General features: G+C 40.6%; 1 protein-coding gene across 1 annotated transcript in view; it reads left to right on the top strand.

The window, feature by feature from the left end:
• TRPC5 (transient receptor potential cation channel subfamily C member 5) overlaps nt 1-17,055 on the top strand; it is a 312,205-nt gene that overhangs the window by 131,555 nt on the left and 163,595 nt on the right. Inside the window, exon 2 of the mRNA XM_003262212.2 lies at nt 1,185-1,583. Within this exon, the coding sequence (XP_003262260.1) occupies nt 1,206-1,583 (378 nt within the window). The 5' untranslated portion in view covers nt 1,185-1,205. The remainder of the gene's footprint in view (nt 1-1,184; nt 1,584-17,055) is intronic.

The following is a 17,055-nucleotide window of genomic DNA, read 5'->3' as shown; positions in this document are numbered from 1 at the left end:
TAGGTCCATCCTAACTCAGCCTCTAGAGTGGCCTGGAGGCCTCAGGGATGAGGGGAAAAGTGGAGCCAACACCTAATAGATCTGAGCCTCATTTTCTCCCTTGGAGAAGATAATCATTCCCATCTCACAGGGACGCTACAGGGAGTTAATGAGGAATGTGTATAAATTTTATCTGTAAACTATGAGGCAAGAGTTCTATACTGCGATTCATTCTATGTGATTGAAGACAAAGGCTGTCTTTTTACCTTTGTCTCCCAGAGACAGTTTAAACACATTGTAGGAGCTCAATAACTAGGTTTTTACTTTAAAACTAATTCTACTAAATATAACCTGGATTTAGGTATGATACAAATAAAACAGACCATTCACTTATCAGAACTTAATCAAACAGATTCTCAGATCTGTTAGCTTTTCATTTGAAATGGCAGAGGAAAAAATCATGAGCAGGCACAGAGGGCACATGCTTATCTTTTGCAGTTGGCTTTGGCCTATTGGAGTCAATACCCCTTCCCCCAGTGAGCAGCAGCAAGAAGCAGGGTTGCAGTTAGAACTGAAATAGGATTTCAATCCAGGATGTGCATCTGGGACAGTTACAAATGTAATCCTGAAAATTAGCATAGGACCAGAGACCTAGAGCCTGAAGGAAATTGGCCAAAGAAGATTTCCAACTTTGCATCACTAATCAGAAGTCCTACCATGAGTATTTTCAGGCACCAGAAGAGAAGGAAGGTAGGAACTAGCTTATGCCATGTCTTAGGAGGTTTACCCTATGCCAGTTGCTTTGATAATGTATATCTTATTTAACTCTCACAATAGCTTTATTAGGTAGGAATTATTCTGTAGCACAGGACCTGGCACACAGTAAGCAGTCACTAAATGATAACTGCGAATAATATTATTAAGATTGATAACCTTAGTATTAATAAATAAAGCACAGAGGGCTTGAGTAACTTATTCAAGACCACAGAACTGGTAAGTCATAAAACCAGGATTTAAGCCCAGGTCTTCCTGACCCCAAAGTCTGGGCTTTTTCTGTTATACTTCTTTGTAAGAGGAAAAAAGATTGTGTCATTGAACTAGTTTAGGATTTTCTAACCCCTTAGCAGGGCTGCCTCCATAACTGGCCACTTGAGACCTCCACGTATCTAAGGATATTTTTGGTCTTTCTCTGTTTCCTCACTCAGATTTCTAAATTGCTATGAACCATGGCCCAACTGTACTACAAAAAGGTCAACTACTCACCATACAGAGACCGCATCCCCCTGCAAATTGTGAGGGCTGAGACAGAGCTCTCTGCAGAGGAGAAGGCCTTCCTCAATGCTGTGGAGAAGGGGGACTATGCCACTGTGAAGCAGGCCCTTCAGGAGGCTGAGATCTACTATAATGTTAACATCAACTGCATGGACCCCCTGGGCCGGAGTGCCCTGCTCATTGCCATTGAGAACGAGAACCTGGAGATCATGGAGCTACTGCTGAACCACAGTGTGTATGTGGGTGATGCATTGCTCTATGCCATACGCAAGGAAGTGGTGGGCGCTGTGGAGCTTCTGCTCAGCTACAGGCGGCCCAGCGGAGAGAAGCAGGTAAGAGAAATTCCTACAGGCTGGGAAATAGCCAGGCACAACAGGGCGCCAGGTCAGAAGCCCTGAAACTAGGGAAGGTTAGATGGTCTGGAATTGAGACGCCCTATCTCAGAAATTGCACCAGTGATCTCAGGTAGCATCCTGGAGCTACCCTACGTGGCCCATACTGAGTTTTACTGATTTACCTTTTCCTTATTAGTGTTTGCCCATATACATTCAGTACTCACTGAACGTACTTAGCAACCAATGATGTGTTCTTTGTTTCCAGACTACTCAAGCCCCTTCTAACCTTCGTACACCCTGCTTTCTATCTTCCGTTTCCTCCTCTTCTCAAAGGTTATATTCTAGAAAAGGAGAGACAAAATACAGAGTTGGGCTTTCTACTTCTCATTAGCCTCTCTCTGAAGACAATACAGGAGGCCTTTAAACTTGAGCACCATGGTGCAGATGCTTATGGAATAAGGCCTCATATATTTTCCCAGTACCTGTCAAGTGACTTCATTCCACCTCCAAATGTTTGGGGTTTTGCCTCTGTGATTCTCATATCCTCCAAGGCACCTAGGTTTGATACTCTGAAGTCATCTTTTATTTGTCTGGCTCCCTTGCTCCCATGTCCAATCCCCGACTCCTGTGGTTCCTTCCTTCCAAATATCTTTTATATACTTTCCCTCCTCTCTAGTTCATCTTTCACCAGTCTGACTCTGGTTCTCAACATCTCTCTCTTAGATGAGTGGTTCCTAAAGTGTGGTCCCTTGACTAGCAGCATCAGTATTACCTGGGAACTTGTTAGAAATGCAAATTCTCAGGCCTCTGCCACAGCCCTATTGAATCAGAAACTCTGGGGTGGGGGCCCAACATGCCCTCCAGAGGATTCTCATGTACAATCAATCAAGTTTGAGAACTGCTGTCCTGGATTAATATAAAGCTCTTCTAACTGGTCTCCTTGTCTCTAGCATGTTCCCCTCTCTCAAACCCCAAGCAATAATGCTGCCTTATTCTCCCTAAAATAGCATTATGAACCTGTTATTCCTATGCATCCTTTTGCAGCTTCCCTGCTGCTGTCTAAAGGTTCACTGAAAATGAACTTACAATAGGCAGATTAATAGGAGAAAATGGCATACAAAATTTATTAACATGCATATGGACATGGAAACCATACACAAAGTTTGAGGCTCAAAGAAAAGTCAGATGTTTGAGACATAAATACTCTCTTCATAGGGGAGAAATGTATGGACCTGGGAGGCAAACATTATTTTATAAATTATTATCTTTGGACGTTGGACGGTGCCAACAAGTTAAGGGAAAGTGAGGGGTGGAACTGCACAAGAACTAATGCTGTCTTTTTTTTTTCTTAAATTTCCACAGGTTATTGCAGAGCAGGTAGTGTTTGGTTACATGAGTAAGTTCTTTAGTGGTGATCTGTGAGATTTTGGTGCACCCATCACCTGAGCAGTATATACTGCAGCCTATTTGTAGTCTTTTATTCCTCTCCCCCTTCCCATGCTTGTCCCCTGAGTCCCCAAAGTCCATTGTGTCATTCTGATGCCTTTGCATCCTTATAGCTTAGCTCCCACTTATGAGTGAGAACATACGATGTTTGTTTTTCCATTCCTGAATTACTTCACTTAGGAAAATGGTCTCCAGTCTCATCCAGGTTGCTGCATATGCCATTAATTAATTCTTTTTTTTTTTTTTTTTTGAGACAGAGTCTCACTCTGTCGCCCAGGCTGGAGTGCAGTGGTGCGATCTCGGCTCACTGCAAGCTCCACCTCCTGGGTTGATGCCATTCTCCTGCCTCAGCCTCCTGAGTACCTGGGACTACAGGCATCTGCCAACATGCCTGGCTAATTTTTTTGTATTTTTAGTAGAGACAGGGTTTTCACTGTGTTAGCTAGGATGGTCTTGATCTCCTGACCTCGTGATCCGCCCACCTTGGCCTCCCAAAGTGCTGGGATTATAGGCGGGAGCCACCGTGCCCAGCCAATTCATTCCTTTTTATGGCTGAGTAGTATTCCATTGTGTGTATATATATATATATATATATATATATATATATATGCCACAGTTTCTTTATCCACTTGTTGATTGATGGGCATTTAGGTTGGTTCCACGTTTTTGCAATTGTGAATTGTTCTGCTATAAATATGCGTGTGCAAGTATCTTTTTCGTATAATGACTTCTTTTCCCCTGGGTAGATACCCAGTAGTGGGATTGCTGGATAAAATGATAGTTCTACTTGTAGCTCTTTAAAGAATCTCCACACTGTTTTCCATAGTGGTTGTACTAGTTTACATTCCCACCAGCAGCATAGAAGTGTTCCCTGTTCACTGCATCCATGCCAACATCTACTCTTTTTTTTTATTTTTTGATTATGGCCATTCTAGCAGGAGTGAGGTGGTATCACTCTGTGGTTTTGATTTGCATTTCCCTGATCATCAGCGATGTTGAGCATTTTTTCATATGTTTGTTGGCCATTTGTATATCTTCTTTTGAGAATTGTCTATTCATGTCCTTAGCCCACTTTTTGATGGGATTGTTTTTGTTGTTGTTGTTGTTGATTTGCTTGAGATTTTCATTGTGGATTCTGGATATTAGTCCTTTGTCAGATGTATAGATTGCAAAGATTTTTTTCCCACTCTGTGGGTTGTTTGTTAACTCTGCTGCCTGTTCCTTTTGCTGTGCAAAAGCTCTTTAGTTTAATTAAGTTCCAGCAATTTATCTTTGTTTCTATTGCATTTGCTTTTGGGTTCTTGGTCATGAAATCCTTGCCTAAGCCAACATCTAGAAGGGTTTTTCCAATGGTATCTTCTAGAATTTTTATAGTTTCAGGTCTTAGGTTTAAGTCCTTAATCCATCTTGAGTTGATTTTTGTATAAGGTGGGAGATGAGGATCCAGTTTCATTCTCCTACATGTGGCTCGCCAATTATCCCAGCACCATTTGTTGAAAAGGGTGTCCTTCCCCCACTTTATGTTTTGTTATTATGCAGATAAAGTCCCCTAGGTAATCTCTTGGAGCTGCCCTCAGACAAATACATGAAAAGTCCATCAGGTCATGGTGATGACTGCCCATCTCTTCTCCATGGTTGATCTTTCTTGGTTATTTGATTAGATTTCTAGGGAGAGAGTCTTAAGACAATTGCATTTCTTTTGAAAAGAAGCTTCTTTACTCAGATAAGGAAGTTACAGAGAGTCCCTCAGGGTGTATCCTTAAAAAGGATCAGAGAGACAGGGAGGTGGACAAAGGTCAGAAAGAGAGAGCTCGGTCCTGAGGCTTATTTTTGAGGCCTTTCCACTTTTCTTTCTTTTTTTTTTTTTTTTTTTTTTGGAGATGGAGCCTCACTCTGTCACCCAGGCTGGAGTGCAGTGGCGCAATCTCGGCTCACTACAACCTCCGCCTCCCGGGTTCAAGCAACTCTCCTGCCTCAGCCTCCCGAGTAGCTGGGACTAGAGGTGCACATCGCCATGCCTGGCTAATTTTTTGTATTTTAGTAGAGACGGGATTTCAACGTGTTGCCCAGGCTGGTCTTGAACTCCTGAGCTCAGGCAATCCGCCCACCTCAGCCTCCCAAAGTGCTAGGATTACAGGTGTGAGCCACTGCGCCCAGCGGCCTTTCCATTTTTCAAAGCACTCAGCATGCTTAAGTGCCATGTTTTGGGGAATTATTTTCTGTACCCCAACACTTTCAATAACTGTAGTTATTAGAAAAGAAACCAATCCATGAAGCTTGCACCTCAATGCCCTCATGCAATGATCTTTCCAGTCCTGTATTCCCCTAGCCCCTTCTAAACACCCCTCAAGTCAGACAGGTCTCTCTTCACTGTCTCTCTTCTTTAGGAACACAGAATTATGCACATAGTAGGGACAAAAAAATACTGAATCATCAAAATTGGAATACTTCAACACTTTCCAAAAAGTAGAAATAGTACATAACAAAAACAAAATTGCAAATTTCTTAGAAATAGTAATAGTAGAAACACTCAGCATCAAATCTAATGGTATATGGCCAAAGCTGAGTTTAAAGGAAATTCATAGCTTTCATATTTGCCTAATCAAACAAAAAAGAATGAAAATAAACTTAATTATAACTCATGGACTAAGAATTGTAATAAATGGAGCAGAAAGCAAAGACACTATGTGATAATAAAAGTTCCTTGAGTAAAGGGCCTGAATCCCCCTCCGCCATCAGCATTGAACACAGTACCAAGAGAGTAGGACATTCTCTCTCTTGTTCACTGATGTATTACATCACTAGAAAAATTATTGGTACATCACCAACACTTCATAAGTGTATATTTAATGAATGAGTAACATACAACCCACACCGTGCTAAGTATCTGACATGGCTTATCCCATTCAATCCTCTTAGCAACTCTATTAGATAGTATTATTATCATCCCTATTTTACCATAAGAAAAATTGAGACCAGCTGCAGTGGCTCACGCCTGTAATCGCAGCACTTTGGGATTTGCCCGAGGTGGGCAGTTCACCTGAGCTCAGGAGTTCAAGACCAGCCTAGGAGAAACCCGGTCTCTACTAAAAACACAAAAATCAGCTGGGTGTGGTAGTGCAGGCCTGTAATTCCAGCTATTCAGAAGGCTGAGACAGGAGAATCGCTTGAATCCAGGAAGCAGAGGTTGCAGTGAGCCAAGATCACACCACTGTACTCCAGCCTGGGTGGCAGAGAGACACTCTGTCTCAAAATAAATAAATAAATAAAAAAGAAAAATTGACTCACATGATGATTAGGTCAATTGTCCAAGATCACAACTAGTAAATGTGAGAGCCAGCATTCAAACCCAGGCAGCTTAGCTCTTGAACACACTCTCTTAACCACTAAGCCACACTGCTTCCCTAGCAGTCTGAGTAAGTCAGGATTCCCAGCACAGAAGTTCTGAGACAAAGTAGATCAATGGAGGATATATCAGCCCTCTAGAAAGGAGGGGCCTGAAGGATTTGGATGACTAGCAAAGCAGAGAGGTGTGAATATGTTCCTGACTTGACTCGGTCCACCTCACTATCTCCATTAAAACCGATATGTTTTATTCCCCATTTCCCCAGAGCCCTGCCAAGTGCCTGGGTGATTTAATGTGCTATTCTATACTAAGGCTTACCCAGCTACACTGCTCCAGAATGACTTTGCCAACCTCAGAATCTGCAGCCCATTGGCTTTTCCCTTCACTTGACACCAATCACATATCATTTTGTACTATTGGCTAGCCTTACTTGTGTAAATGTCTGATCTCTGTAATTAAATTGTTTCTCAAATGTGAGGCAAAAATCTAATGTTCAGTGGTTTCCATGTTTCCCTCGTCAGTACTTAACCCAGTGCCTAGTACATGATGGGTGATATATAAATGTTTGCTGAGGAACATGAAAGAGTTAAGTGAATTTTCCAGAAAAGCACATGGCTTGCTGATTGAACAAGACCCTCTGGACTTTCATATTCAACTTGATTTAGCTTCATTACCGTTTTGGGAATGAGGAGATCACAGAGAAGGTTCCAAGAAGGAGGCTAGTAATGCCAGCTCTGTCTGAGTTTTGAAAGTGGGCCAAGTTCTCATTTGATGGCCCTCATTTCCTCCATCTTTCCTCTATGCTCTACTGAATGCTGAGGCTCTGCCAGTCAGGAAGAAAGACACTAGGCAAACTTATACTAAAGTGCAATCAAAGGCATGACCTCCCTGGGGAAAGGTACTACTTAACTTACAGGAATGAACCCACTGACAGTGGAAAGTCAATCCTATGGAACCTGGGTAAAGCTACTTGGCTCAGGCAGGTTTTTATCAGGACCCTTTCATACACATTCCCAATATAAGACCTACTTTGTCCATACTTAGCTATCACACTCTATGTACAAACCCACAAAGTTATCAGCTCCATTCCCAAGTCTCTTCAGCAGCCTTCTCCTCCCTTTCTTCTCTCTCCCTCTAACCCCCACCATGAGCCTCTGCTAAATTTCATTTTCTTCCATTGCTCAGACAATCTCTGTGATAAGTCACATGGCAGTAACTATAACTGTCACAGTACTGGAGCTCTGTCTTTCTGGGAGATAGAAACAAAATTTGTTTACTTGGGAGCCATCAGGGATGTGAGCAAACACAGACCTTCTGAAGGACCTTTGGTTTAGACGAGCAAGCCATTTTCAGGGAGGCTTTTCTCCCACACATGGAATTCAAACAACCACTCTTTTTTACTGAGTCCCTCCCTTATCTTTCCAGGAGACTGGGCACAGTTGACCTCCATCACTCTTGGAAAGATAAACCACTGCCTTCCTTGGCTTTACTGGGCAAGGGCTTTAGCTCCAGGCTAGAAGTAAGAAGCTGTCTGCTCTATCTTTATCCCAGACTCTTGTGCTCTTCCCCGTCTTTTAGTCTATCATCTCAGACAAAGGTCAGGGGCTGGGCATAAGGGGCTGACAGTAACTTCAAGGATCAACTTTGATATGGAGACTTTCATTTTTAATAAGAACGAAATCTTTAAAAATATGATGATACTCTATCAGGTAGAATTTTCCTCACCAAACAGGGGTGTGTGTGTCTATGTATGTTTGTGTGTGTATGTTATATTTTACTCTGTGGACTTGTTGCTCCAGAAATCTGACCCTCTTGGCCCACTCCGTAATCACTGTGGCCTATTTACTTAGGGGTAGATTTTGACAACCAGGGAAATTTGTGATTTTTGTTGGGTAAATCATCTGAAATTGGTTTCAGAATTCAAAATTCTTGAGACAACATAAGGTCTAATGCCCACCTATTTCTGGTCTAGTATGCTTGCTACCTTTGAGCCACTGACTGTAGAAACCACGAGAGGAGTACTGTTATCAGGGAGAGCAAATCCAGCCGCATTCAGAGAGGAGACTCACGTCTGTGTATGTTCAAAACCAGCTCTAAATCAATTGTTGTGCACATGAGAAACTTGTCAAAATGCAGATTTCTGAGCCCCACTACATACCTACAGATTCAGAATCTTGGAGTTTAGGCCTGAAATCAGAATTTTAACAAATGCACCCCGCCTGTTTCTAGGTAAGAGGTCCACGTACCTCTCTGTATTTGTTTCCTAGGGCTGCCATAACAAATTACCATAAATTGGGTCGCTTAAAACAACAAAAATGTCTTCTCTCACAGGTCAAGAGGTCAGAAGTCTGATAAAAATATATCAGCATGGCTGGTTTCTTCTGGAGGGAGAATCTGTTCCATGCCTCCCTGCTAGTCTCTGGTGGTTGCTGATAATCCTCTGCATACCTTGGCTTACAGCTGCATCACTACAATCTCTGCCTCTGTTGTCAGAGTTCTCCTCTGTATCTTTCTTCTGTGTCTCTGTAGTTTTCTTCTCTGTCTCTTTACCTAAATCTTCCTCTCCTTTTTATTATGAAGATACCAGTCATTTGATTTAGTGCCCACCCTAATCCAGGATGACCTCATCTTAACTTGATTAAATCTGCAAAGACCCTTCTTCCAAATAAGGTCACATTCACAAGTACCAAGAGTTAAGACTTGAATATATCTTTTGGGGGACACAGTTCAACCCACTATACTCTCTATGAGAAATATTTGTCTGAACAAGTGGTTGTTAAACATTTTCAGCAGTAGAGTCTTTCATTAAATGAAAACCTACTCAGATGCAAAACAGACCCAAGCAGAGTTTCCCTAGTTTAAGTGCAGGTTGGGTTTCAAACCCACTTGTTCGTTCTCTCTCTCTGTCTCTCTCTCTCTCTCACACACACACACACACACTCTTCTACCCCCACACCTCCTTGGCCCCTGAGGAGTGAACACAGCTTAAAAGCCACTGGCCTACAAGACAGAGTGGCAGACTCTAATTCACCGTTCACGGTGCAAGCCAGCTTGTAGCTAACAGTGTGACCTTGGGCACAGAATCTCTCTGTAGCTCAACTTCACCATCTGCAAAACGAAGCTAACAATACCCAGCCCTACCTAATCCAGAAACCTATTGTGAGAAAGAAATAAGGTTAAGATATGCCCAAGTCTTTTGAAAAAAAGGTTTGATAAATGCTACACAGAGGTCAATAACTATTATTTTCAGCTTTACTCCACCCATTTGACTTAGCATGTCGTATGGTATGGAGAGACCAGCTGGCAAACGGTACTTCTCACAAGGCACCACCAGTGGAGTGAGAGGAAGAGGCTGGTAAACAAGCCAACTTAGTTCTAAGATTACCTCCTTCTGCCTGGCCCTGATGGCAATGCTCTCCCGTCTGTTGCCAGGCAATCTGCATGACCTCAAAGTCATCCTTCCTTTTTCACTAGAGTCTAAGGATTTGAGCAACAGGGAGGTAGAGCTGCTGGCCTCTGTATCAACAACCCACCCAAGTAATTTTCTTTCTTGGTCACTTGCGTCAATGCAAGCAGGTGAAAAGAGGCTAAGCCAACCTTCTCCCCATGGCCCGCCCCTCTGGGCTCTTCCATAATTACTCATTTGTCTGTGGCAGATGGCTCAAAATTAAAATTGGTCTCACAGATGAGCTAGAGAGATTAAATCTCAACAACACTGATAAGTGTTTATGTTGAGATTATAGAAAATCAGCAATGGGACACTTCATTTACTCTTCCTCCTATCTGTTTTTTTGTCTCAGACTGAGATTACACAGTGTGGAGGGGGACAGCAAGGGCCTGGAGAAAGGTGACTGGATCATGGAGAAGGAAAATAAAACGTCTAGCCTATAAATCTCAAACACTTAATATAAAAGCAGAAATTCAAGGAGAAAATTATAAAAGTCATCCTGCTATTTATAGATAGCCTGCAGTGGTAGAAAGACCATAGGCTTTGAAGTCAGCCACTTATTAGATGTGTTTCCTTGGACAAATAATTTAATCTCTCCAAACCCCAATTTCTTCATCTGTAACTAGGAATGATAATGAAGTCTATTTCATAGTGTTACAGTGAGAATCAAATGAAATAATACATGCATATTACTCAGAAGAGTCCATGAGATCTAGTAAGTACTCAATAAATGGTAGCTAGTACTACTCCTACTCCCACTAGTTGAAGCCATGCTGCTCAAATCACCTGCTGGCTAATGTCATTTATTCATTAAAAAAAATGTATTAAGCACCCACTAGCACATAGTGGTTAATAATTCAGACTGAACGACCTTGGGAAGGTCATTTACCTTGTTTAAGCATCAGTTTCCTTACATGACAAATAGGTTTAATGATATGATATCATGATAATTCTATTATTTGCTTTGATTCCCATTCCAAAGTCAGACTTCTAGGTGAAAACAATGGATTTTGTCAATCAAATCAAGAAAATAAATCATTTAGTTTAAATTGAGAGAAAAGGACAGAATGACTGCATGGCATCATACGGGCCAAAGTGATAAACTGAGTTACCTACTCTCATGTATCTGTGCTAACTTTCAGTAAACATAGCGTACTTCATTCACAGAATGGAATTGTAGGGAGTTTCAAGATCCTGTGGTCTGAAGTGACCACACTTCAAGGTCACTCAGCTGAGCCTGAACTGACACAGATACTTCCTGTCCCCCAAGCTACTCTTTCTACCACTCCACTTTGCCTTTGAGGAATCATCAGAAATGCTACCATTTACAATGGAGCTGCAAATCAATAAAGCAGCTACAAGTAGTGTCTATCTAGAACAATTCATTGATGACAGAGTTTCAGCAAATGATTAACTCTATTTAGTTCTGTTCAACTTTCTAAGTATTTTTGACTACTAATCATATGCCTCACAATCAAATTGAAATATCCAGTTAGTGCTTTCAAGAAATGTGTACTCAGAGTGACATCACCAAGAGAGATGGCTGATTAGAGGTACCTAACATTCATCCCCTCCGCAAAAAGTACAAAAACAACAATTAAACAACTACACTTCAACTAGAGTGTCTAAGCGAGAACACTAGAATATAGCAAGGGACTGGTGAATTCCCTGTGGAGCGGGGAAACTCAGAACGGCAGCATAGAGAGGGAAGTGAAGCACCCTGCCTCCATGACCCTGTCTCTCTTGCTGAGACTGGCTCAGAGACAGCGTGGGCTTCTCATCATGGGGAAAATATAAACAGAAGATCCCCAGCAGCCCTCATTACTGCCACTGACACCTGCAGTCCTTGCTACAGCAGAGTCCCACAGTCCTCACAGACACTGAGCCCAGTTTAGGGAGCTGCCTGGAGTCCATGTGGCTGCATTGTTCCAGAGGAGGAGCCCACATGGTGTACCCTCCCTCACAGCACTATCTTGAGACTACAGCCACTGCTAGAATGCATCTTGCTCTGGAGGCCAATAGCCACTGTATCTCCCCGTCTCTGACGCCCCACTGGCATTCCATCATACTCACACAAGTGGCTGCAATGCCACACCCCAGTTGCTTGGAGCCTAGACCAGGTAGAACAGCTGTGACTTTGACACCCAAGCCTATGCAGTGCCCTGCATTTCAAGGAACAAGCGACCCTGCACAGTGGGGAAGCCACTTCCACGACTGGTGGAACTGCCACACTTTGCTCATCCCTGACCTACCCAGCAGCATCATTACCAGCAAAGCCACACCACCACAATACCCACAGCCTAGGGCACTGAAGCGCTTGCAGACACTGTTGACATTGATTATAGCTGAAGAAATTAAACAGAGACTACCTTACTGTGCTTATACAGAAGCAAAGCCAAAGCACCCTACCAAATCAACACCCTAAGACACATCTTCAGGAAAAAGTCTTTCCCTACTGTTAAAAATCACACAAGATCTATAAATTTAGGAAACAAGACTATTTATTTTACAGGTTAGAGCCTGCAAGGTGGTCATATCACAGGTTGGGAAGAATAACCTCCAGCAAAGACCAGAGACAGGCACGTTGAAGGAAGGGTTGGAGTAGGTACTTCATGCTGAATGGATTAGCTGAACATATATAGTTAACAGGTTATAGGAGGTGATATGAATATATATGAAGGTGGTCCTGACATGTGCGTATTGACAAAACATGCAAGCAACATACAACCCATGTTCATTTTAGGGTGGAGACTTAACACTTAAATGTATTACAGTTAGGTCCTATATGTCAAAAGGTGAAGCGGGGACATCAAGGCACTCAAGTGTGCAGCCTCTGTAAACCCACCAGGACCAGTCCATGGTTGGTGCCCTTTTGATCAGGAAAAGTTACTGAAATCAGTCTTTTGTCCAATCAAAGAAAGAGTGGCCGGGGGCCAGTTAGCATACATTGACACTGAATTTGCTTTAACGTTGCTTATCTCAAGACCAGTGCTTGTTTAGCTGCTAGAGAAAAAGAATAACCTCATGACAGTCAGAACACAGTGTATTCTTTTTTTTTTTTTTTTTTTTTTTTTAGATGTAGTCCTGCTCTGTCACCCAGGCTGGAGTGCAGTGGCGTGATCTCTGCTCACTGCAAGCTCCACCTCCTGGGTTCACGCCATTCTCCTGCCTCAGCCTCCCTAGTGGCTGTGACAACAGGCGCCTGCCACCACACCCGGCTAATTTTTTTGTAGTTTTAGTAGAGACAGGATTTCACCATGTTAGCCAGGATGGCCTCTATCTCCTGACCTGGTGATCCGCCCACCTCAGCCTCCCAAAGTGTTGGGATTACAGGCGTGAGCCACCGCACCTGGCCAGAACATATTTTTTGCTTTACATGTCAGGGTGCGTGACTTCGTGCTTGCCTGACATGGCCTTAAGTTTTGTTTATAATTTGGTACAAAGAGTCCAGATCGTCCCACTGCACTCCAGCCTGGGCAACAGAGACTCCGCATCTTCTCGAACCACAGTGGAATAAACCAGAAATAAATAACAAGAGGTATTTTGGAAACTAAACAAACACATGGAAAGTAAATAATATGCTCCTGAAAGAATAGTGGGATAATATCTCCTATCTTGAGATACATGAACCTATAGAAATTAAGAAGAAAATTTTAAAATTTTTTGAAACAAATGGAAACAAAACATATCAAAATTTATAGGATACAAGGAAGGCACTACTAAGAGGAAAGTTTATAGCTATAAGTGCTTACATCAAGAAAGTAGAAAAACTTCAAATAAATGACCTAATGTTGCATCTTAATGAACTACCAAAGCAAGAGCAAACCAAACACAAAATTAGTAGAAGAAATAATAAAGATCAGAGCAGAAATAAATGAAATTGAAACGAAAAATAGAAAAGGTCAATGAAATGAAAAGTTGGTTTTTAGAAAAGATCAAAATCAACAAACTTTTAGCCAGACTAAGAAAAAAAGAGAGAAGGCGCAAATAAAATCAGAGATTAAAAATGGGAAACTACAACTGATGCCTCAAAAATTAAAAGGATCATTAGCGTCTACTATGAGCAACTATATTCAAATAAATGGAAAGATCTAGAAGAAATGAATAAATTTCTAGATGCATTCAACTTACCAAGAATGAACCATGAAAAAATCCAAAACATAAATAGACCAATAAAAAGTAATGAGATCAAAGCTATAATAAAGTTTCCCAGCAAAGAAAGACAAGCCCAGGACCTGATGGTTTCACTGCTGAATTTTACCAAACATTTGAAGAAGAACTAATCCCAAGCCTACTCAAACTATTCTGAAAAATGGAGGAAGAGAGAATATTTCTAATTCATTCTAAGTCCTGTACTACCCTGATACCGAAGCCAGATAAAGACCCATCAAAAAAAGAAAACTACAAATCAATATTCCTGAGGAATATTGAAGCAGAAATCCTCAACAAAATAGTAGCAAACCACATTCAACAACACATTTAAAAGGTCACTCATCATGGCCAAGTGTGACTTATCCCAGAGATGCAAGGATGGTTTAACATATATAAATCAATCAATGTGATACATAATATCAACAAAATGAAAGACAGAAACCATATGATTATTTCAATTGATGCTGAAGAAACATTTGATAACATTCAGCATCCATTCATGATAAAATCCCTAAAACTCTGGTTGTACAAGGAACACATTTCAACACAATAAAAGCCACATACAACAGACCACAGCTAGTATTGTACTGAATGATCCTTTCCTTTCCTCTAAGATCTGGAATAAGACAAGGATGCCCACTTTCATGACTGCTATTCAACATAGTACTAGAAGTTCTAGCTAGAGCTATCAGACAAGAGAAAAAAATAAAGGGCATCCAGACTGGAAAGGAAGAAGTCAAATTATCCTTATTTGCAGATGACATGTTATATTTGGAAAAACCTAGAGAGTATAAAAAAACTATTAGAACTGATAAACAAATTCAGTAAAGTTGCAGGATACAAAATCAACATCCCAAAATCATTAACCTTTCTGTACATCAACAGTAAACAATCTGAAAAATAAATCAAGAAAGTAATCTCATTTACCATAGGTACAAATCAAATAGCTAGCAATAAACTAACCAAAGAAATGAAAGACTTCTACAATTTATACTATAAAACACTGAGGCAAGATATTGAAGAGGACACAAAAAATGGAAATATACTCCATGTTCATGGATTAGAAGAATCAATATTGCTAAAATGTACATACTACCCAATGCAATCTATAGATTAAGTGCAAATACCAATGGCATTCTTCACAGAAATAGGAAAAAAATCCTAAAATATGTGTAAAACAACAAAAGACCCAAAATAGCCAAAGCCATACTGAGCAAAAGGAGCAAAACTGGAGGAATCACATTACCTGACTTCAAATCATACTACAGAGGTATAGCAACCAAAACAGCATGGTACTGGCATAAAAACAGACATAGACCAGTGGAACAGAATAGAGAACCCAGAAATAACCCCATATATCTACAATGAACTTATTTTCAACAAAGGTGCCAAAAACATACATTGGGGAAAGGACAGTCTCTTCAATAAATGGCACTGAGATAACTGGAGATCCACATGCAGAAGAGTGAAAGTAGACCCATATCTCTTGCCATATACAAAAATCAAATCAAAATGAAATAAAGGCTTACATCTCAGACCTCAAACTATGAAACTACCATGAAAAAACATTGGGAAAACTCTTCAAGACATTGGTCTGGGCAAAGATTTCTCGAGTAATAACCCTCAAGCACAGGGAACTAAAACAACAATAGACAAATTGGATCACATGACATTAAAAAGCTTCTGCATAGCAAAGGAAACAATCTACAAAGTGAAGAGGCAACCTACAGAATGAGAGAAAATATTTGCACACTATTCATCTGACAATGGATTAATAACCAGAACATATAAGGAGTTTAAACAACTCTATAGGAAAATAACTATTACTCTGCCTATCAAATAGGCAAAAGATCTACAAAGACATTTCTCAAAAGAACACATACAAATGGCAAACAGGTATATGAAAAGGTGCTCAACATCATTGATCTTCGGAGATATGAAAATCAAAACCACAATGAGTTATCATCTCATCTTAGTTAAAATGGCTTTTATCCAAAAGGCAATAACAAATGCTGGTAAGGATGTGGAGAAAAGGAAGCCCTTGTACACTGTTGGTGGGAATGTAAATTAGTACAACCACTATAGAGAACAGGTTGAAGTGTCCTCAAAAAACTAAAGATAGAACTACCATACGATCCAGGATTCTCACTGCTAGGTATATGCCCAAAAGAAAGGAAATCAGTACATTGAAGAAATATCTTCACTCCCATATTTATTGCAGCATTATTCACAATAGCCAGGATTTGGAAGCAACCTACTTGTCAATCAACAGATGGATGGATAAAGAAAATGTGCTGCATATACACAATATAGTACTATTCAGCCATAAAAAAGAATGAGGTCCTGTCACTTGCAACTACCTGGATAGAGCTGGAGGACATTATGTTAAGTGAATTAAGCCAGGTACAGAAAGACAAACTTCTCATGTTCTCACTCATTTGGGGGAGCTAAAAGTTGAAATGATTGAATTCATGGAGACAAAGACGAGAATGATGGGAAGGATAGTAGTTGGGGTGGAGGAAGTGCATATGCTTAATGCGTGCAAAGATATAGTTAGATAGAATGAAAAAGAGCTAGTATTAGCACAGCAGGGTGATTACAAACAACAATATTTTACCGTACATTTTTAAAATAACTAAAACGGTATATTGGAATGTCTGTAACACAAAGAAATAAAAATGCTTTAGATGGTGTATACCCCATTTATCCTGATATGATTATTATGCATGGTATGCTTGTATCAATATATCTCATGTACCCCACAAATATATAGACTTATTATGTACGAATAAAATTAAAAATTAAGAAAATCAGCTCAAAATTGTTTAAGACATAAATATGAAACCTGAAACCGTAAAATTAACTCAAAATAAAAAAAGGAGAAACACTTTATGGCACTGGTCAGGAAAGTTTTTTTTGATAAAAGCTTAAAAGTACAGGCAACAAGAGCAAAAATAGACAAATGGGATTGCATTAAACTAAAAAGCTTTTGCACAGAGAAGGAAATAATCAACAGAGTGAAGAGACAAGTGTAGGAAAAAAATATTTGTAAACGATACATCTGACATGGGGTTAAT

This window comes from Nomascus leucogenys, chromosome X, assembly GCF_006542625.1.
Source record: "Nomascus leucogenys isolate Asia chromosome X, Asia_NLE_v1, whole genome shotgun sequence".
Lineage (NCBI taxonomy): Eukaryota > Metazoa > Chordata > Mammalia > Primates > Hylobatidae > Nomascus > Nomascus leucogenys.
Note: the sequence above shows the minus strand (reverse complement) of the source record. Positions and strands in the feature narration are given on the sequence as shown.